The following is a 5984-nucleotide window of genomic DNA, read 5'->3' as shown; positions in this document are numbered from 1 at the left end:
CTTCTTTTCTCGCGAAATCAGGTTTCGACATTTCTGAGACAACTCCCTTCCTTTTGGGACGGGTAAGGGAGTTTGAAGAGTCGCCACCTAAAAGATTAAGGTGCGTTAGGGCACCTAGAGCAGTTAACTCATGAAACTAGTTTGCATCACCAGAGATCGGGAAAGGGCTCGAACCTCTTCTTTTCCTCTCACTACCACTGACTCCTGCATGCAAGAATACAAGAGTGCACAAAGAAGCACATCCACAATACTTTCATGAATACAGCTGTCCACAAACAAAAAGACGATGCAGCTGTACTCGAAGAAAAGAGAAAATGCATCACACACGCATATAGAGACCAACATCATTCTTCCTTTTCACCATCTATACTAGATACTGCAGAAACAAAGTTCTTTATTCCATATTATCCTTGCATTAATACATCTTTAATTCATTCAGTGAACAAAACCTACACAAATCAGCAACCACTTGAATAATCATATTCATATCTCGAAATTCATTTAGTTTTTCTTCTATGTGTCTTAATGTGTTTATTCTGGTGGTCCTAAATAATTATGTCCAGAAAGTGCACATGCTGCATGTGATGCCCCCTCCTCTGGAAAACACAAAAGCATTGACGAATGGAAGAACATCAATCATTTGACACAAATAGGATTGATGCCTCCCCATGACAGTAGGGAATTTTGTTTAGTTTCAAAAAGGTGGATAGAGAAGATCATGATGAAATATTTGAATATCACCAAATGTAACTAGGCAGAAAATAGAAGTTAAAACTCAGATTAAGTCAATTACCTTATTCTGAATAACGTCCTTCAAAATAGTAGTAATCCTTTGCAATGTTTCAATCTTCTTTTCCATTTCACTGACATGTGTCAGATGAGCAACATTTTTGTCCTCCTAAAGTTGTAACACATTACTATGTTAGTTCATGATATCGTCTAAAAGACTACATTTTTCAATTACCAAAGCTAAATAGATGACAATATCGAATAGTTAGGTGTGTAAGTTGTAAAATTTTCAAATTATTTTGAACTGTTAAGTAACCATGCCCTGCTGAAATGGATAGGACATATGCAATATTAGGGTCAAGTGAAAAGTCGAAGTGCTATAAATTCACACCACATTCACTAGTAGAACATCGTGTTGGATAATTTAAAAAGGATGAAATTCTTAAGAATCTGAACAATGTCACCTTTCGACCTTGAAGTTCGACTTGTAAATCAGCAATTTTCCTTTGAACAGCAGTGAGTTCTTTCAAGACCCTTATCAAATCATCACCATTTTCACCAGTGGTGGAGGATAAGTTTTGGATCTCCTCCTAAACAACGGGAATGTTTTTGAATTTCAATCAATAAATCTCAAATATGAATATTGCTACAAAAATTCAGCAGTACAAGACTCAACTAAAAAGAAAAAAGTGTGGACCTGGGAATTGGGAGGAGTCGGAAGAGAGAAACCGAGTTCAGAAGCAATAGAAAGAGCATCAGACATTCCACCAAGTCTTCTCATTGGTTTCCTTCCAACCCATGTAGGATTTGACTCGCTTCCCATCATCGCATTGGATTTGGATTTTCCTCTCTCTCTCTCTACACAACGTCTACTATATATGTACCAACTTCAAATTTTTTAAACTTCCAAGTTCCGGTCGGCCAGATCGCTTCCGCAACAAAGCTCCTTCGTTGTTAGTATTATTACTTTTAGATCCCTTTAGGTTTGGAAAACAGCACTTCCGCTCCCTTGTTGTTTGGAATATATGGTAGATACATCCCTTTTGCCAATAATCTAAGTGTATGGGATAAAATTGATTATAATAAATGACCGAATGAATAGCATGACACGTGGAACCGAAGAGAGGTAAAAGGCGAGTCAAGTAACAACCAGTACCGAAAACAACAACTACAATTGACATCGGGTAAATCCCAAAGGGAGCATAGTCAACGGGAGCAGATCGAGTATTTGCCATCGGATAGCATTCAATGAAAGAATATTCTCTAACATTAATTGGGCAACCGTTGCAAAGAATATTTGCATTCATAGCTTGCCGTTACATATTCATCAATGACTCTTTTATTATCATTTAGGTGGGGCTTGATCCTAAGATCTTGTTTCCCTATGTATAGCTATAAATAATAGGCTATATCGCCATTGTAAGACACGAAAATTCTGGGCAAAATATATGCTATATTTTACTTTCGCTCTCAATTAAACAATTGTGTTGGCTCTTTACCATTTCTTTCATTTTTGTTCTCGGAGACATAGCGCTCGGGGCCAGGCTTGTCATCTTCTTCAATTTCAATTGCTAAGTCTCATTTTTAATCTTATTTCTTTATTATTTTTGAATCAAAACAATTCGCTTGTCTATAAATCAAGTAACAAATTTAATTGTACCGTTTTACTGGCAAACACTAAGGTACAATAGCGCCCTGCCTATAGGAATTAATTAAAGGGGAAACTTAACTATTTCCCGTTACTCAACAATCGGTAGTAGTTGAGCTTTTAAATATATAATGCCTTCTGAAATTTAATGTTTAAGGGTCGTTTTGGTTATAGGAATTAGGATTATAATCTCGGGATAGAATTCGAGATTTTATTTATTTCATATTTGGCTATAAATATTAACTAATATCGGTAAAAAACATTACAACCATCTAGAGCCTGTTATTTTTGGGTTTGTCTCAGCCCCTAATCCATAAGACTAGAACCGTTGAAAAGTTTAGACCTATTTGGTCCTGAATAAGTGAGAGTGCTCCTTCTAAAAGTCTTCCGGGCTTCAGTATACTTAGATCTAAAATCTATACTATATTAAAAGCACGAAGGCCCTTAGCGAAATGTCGTTCGTCTTTTCTGCCCTTTAAAAATAGAGTTCACATTGGGCAAAATAGTCATTCTAATTAATTTCCTAATATTTAGGAATAGTCATTTAATTATTCCACTAATATCTAAAAATAGTCATTTAATTTTACTAGAAATCTTTCCTTATTAAAAATATATAAAAACTCTTAATATTTTGGACTTTAAAAATAATAAAAGTTTGCCTTATTTAAATTATTTCCTCATTTAAACTAACATACTTTTCATATTAAGATAATATGAATTATATATTCTTTGATGGGTGTGGAACTCACTTGAGGGACAAAGAGTACGTTTATAATTTTAAATCAAAAGATTCAAACGCCATTAGTTATGTATTTTATTTTGAATTTAGTTTTGAAAGCTTAAAATTCTAAAAAAGAATTTCCTGGTTTAGGATTTTTGTTGTCATTTTATACTTCGTGTGTTTTTAGGCTCGTGATTATCTTTAGTTACTAATATAACTATGAACTCATGACAAATATCAATATTAATAGTAAGATTCTCATGATAAAGCCATCCAAATAATTAAAATGATCATGTTTCAGCAAATTATTCGTAAATTAAGAGAGATAATATCCAGTCAGTTGAATTCAAATACCATCACTAAATATTGTTAAAACAATAAAATGTATATGCGTATAAAAATAGATATTGCAAACACTTTTATAATGATTTATCTGAATGCACAGTACAGGAAATGTTTAATAGATTTTATACATTTTGAGAATTATATTACATAACGATACCTTCATGTTTATTAAGATAATAATAAATATTAATTTTTTTACCTTAATTTTTTATGGTAATCATTTTATTTTATTTTTTCTAAAAACACGTGTAGTTGGGTTTAAACAACACCCATCCGATTAAATTGTTCGTATGATAGTTAAACCTAATAATATGGAGTCTTTTTTTATTTTTTGTATTTTCAGTAAGGAATAAGATGAAATTCATATAATGTACTTGAGCAAAAAAATTACTTTTTAAGGCCATAAAGAGTATAATATTGTTACAAGATATATTTGAGTACAAGTTAGCATATTATTCTGATGTCGAGCAACTAAAGCAAATGCACAATTTCTATACCAAAATCATGATAAGACATTAGAATAATTTTATGTGATGTACGTAATTTTTTCTTTATTAAGTTAGCCATATATTATCAATATTTATCATTTTCAAGAGCTTGTGATTTTTCAATTTTATTTATAACTCAATTACATATGTTAATAGTATTTGTGTATTTTTTTTAAAAACTTATACTCACTGGCATGAAGTACACGCGCAACGCGCGTACTCTAAATCTAGTAAAGAAAAAGTGGGCGCGTAAGATTCTAAAGCAAGGCCAACCAACCCTCCTAGGGGTGTAAATGGATATTCAAAAATCGGCCAAAGCGTACCGCACCGAACCCATTTTTAGGTTTGTTTTTAAGAAACCGTAGGTTTTTATATAAATCTATAATCGCACCGATAATTAGGGTAGGTTTTTTATTTTATAAAAATAAACCGGAAACAATACCGAACCGTACTGAATAAATTTTACATGTGGAAAATATATTTATCTAGTAAGTTTAAAACTAATAATGCGTTAGATTTTTCTTTGGGCCTTGGAATTATGGAAAACTATTACAAGCCAACAAGTAATTAAACTCAAAATACTAATTCCTAAAACCTATTATGCTACTTCTACTTAAACTAAGTTATTTCAAGTATCTTTATTAGCAAGACACAAAGTATTATAGGAGGAGCAACCTACAATGTAATGAATATGTTTCCTTTCATATATTAGGAGTAGGACATGTATTATATATATAGGGCTCATTGTATCATTGTCATAATTAATCAATAAATATATTTTTCTCCCGTGCATTCTCACATGGTATCAGAGCATCGGTGAGAAGAGATCGTTGTGCGTCATTCCAGCGACATCCAGGAAGAAAGAACTCAGTCACCGTGCAATTTTCCGGTAACTTAAGTGACTGGTTGCGTCAAAGTCACTAATTATCAATGTTGTGCAAAATCCAACACCACCACAAGGTTCCCAAGAGAGATCCGACCAAACCCCAGAAAAATTCACCGGAAAATACTCACCCACGCGCCGTCACGCGCCTGTTGGAGATCTGCTTCCGGCGGCGCGTCTGTCACACGCGCCGGCGCGTCTGTCACACGCGCCGGCGCGTGTGACCTCTTCCGGTCAGATTTTGAAAAAAATTCTTCAGGACAGTTTCATCTCCTTGCAATTCCGAGTCCATTAGTACTATTTCCGACAGATTCCGACAACTTTGGAATTTTTCGGCGAGCTATAGTGATTTTTCCGGCGTGAACAGTGATCCCTAGAAAATTTCTGCTTTTTCCGGCATGATATTATAATGGCATTCGTATCGGAAGCCTTTAANATTTATAAATAATATTTATTTATTCTATAGGTAAGTTCATAATATAAATTAAAAAAGGAAAATTATAATATTAAAAAATTTTAAAAAAATAAAAGAAAATAAATATTTATAATTTAGAGGGTAAAATAGGTATTTGGTCCAAAATTTGAAAAATCCAGTTGAGTGACTTTCTGAGTGCAATAGGCATAGTTCAGTGACTTTGTTGTTACAAACGAAAGAAAAGTGACTTTAGGAGATAATTTGAGATAGTTGAGTGACCATTTGAGTAATTGACTCCCACTTTTTGGATTGTTGCTTAATTTTTATCCTGCATTTATAAATTATTTAGTATTTAGTCACAACTTTAAAAAAAAAATAGGCATATGTTGTTTCTTCTATGTCCTAATATTTAACTTTCAATTCAAAACTTTAGGACATTGTGTTCTATGACCTGTGTAGTTCAACTTTCAAGATTGTATATGTCATTCTGTAGAAAAATTAAATCCATCATTTCAAGCTTTCCTCGTGATTGAAAGAGGAGGAGTCCGAATAAGTTTTGGGTCTTCGCGATGAAAATTAGCAAGAATTTTCATTATTGAAGATTTATATGGATGGAGTTGTATCAATTTTTAAATTACTAGTGAAAAGGAATAAGTTCTTTGACAGAAAGTGTTATGTGTTTGGGAAAAAAATAATTAAGGAATATTGAAGAAGAAGGCATAAAAAAAAAAAAAAAAAAAAAAGAGCAACAAAGA

The 5984-nt window shown here is 32.9% G+C and overlaps 1 protein-coding gene across 1 annotated transcript; it reads right to left on the bottom strand.

Annotated features, from left to right (window-relative positions):
* Positions 1 to 760: 760 nt before the first annotated feature.
* Positions 761 to 1650, bottom strand: LOC109222329 (AUGMIN subunit 2-like). The gene is made up of 3 exons (XM_019386693.1): positions 1427 to 1650; positions 1194 to 1319; positions 761 to 898 (listed from the first exon to the last, which is right to left on the bottom strand). Exons 1-3 carry the CDS (start codon positions 1553 to 1555, stop codon positions 776 to 778), a joined length of 378 nt encoding a protein of 125 aa, XP_019242238.1. The 5' UTR covers positions 1556 to 1650; the 3' UTR covers positions 761 to 775.
* Between the last annotated feature and the right edge of the window lie 4334 nt (positions 1651 to 5984).

Source organism: Nicotiana attenuata, unplaced genomic scaffold (genome assembly GCF_001879085.1).
Source record: "Nicotiana attenuata strain UT unplaced genomic scaffold, NIATTr2, whole genome shotgun sequence".
Taxonomy (NCBI): Eukaryota; Viridiplantae; Streptophyta; class Magnoliopsida; order Solanales; family Solanaceae; genus Nicotiana; species Nicotiana attenuata.
The sequence above is the reverse complement of the archived record's forward strand: the minus strand, read 5'-3'. Positions and strand labels throughout refer to the sequence as shown.

What these genes read in the sequence shown, in the direction of transcription:
- LOC109222329 (XM_019386693.1), bottom strand. Translation starts at nt 1,555, where the DNA reads ATGATGGGAAGCGAGTCAAATCCTACATGGGTTGGAAGGAAACCAATG. An exon ending in CGACTCCTCCCAATTCCCAG is followed by an intron (nt 1,320 to 1,426) that starts GTCCACACTTTT and finishes CCCGTTGTTTAG; the next exon opens with GAGGAGATCCAAAACTTATC. An exon ending in TCGAACTTCAAGGTCGAAAG is followed by an intron (nt 899 to 1,193) that starts GTGACATTGTTC and finishes TTACAACTTTAG; the next exon opens with GAGGACAAAAATGTTGCTCA.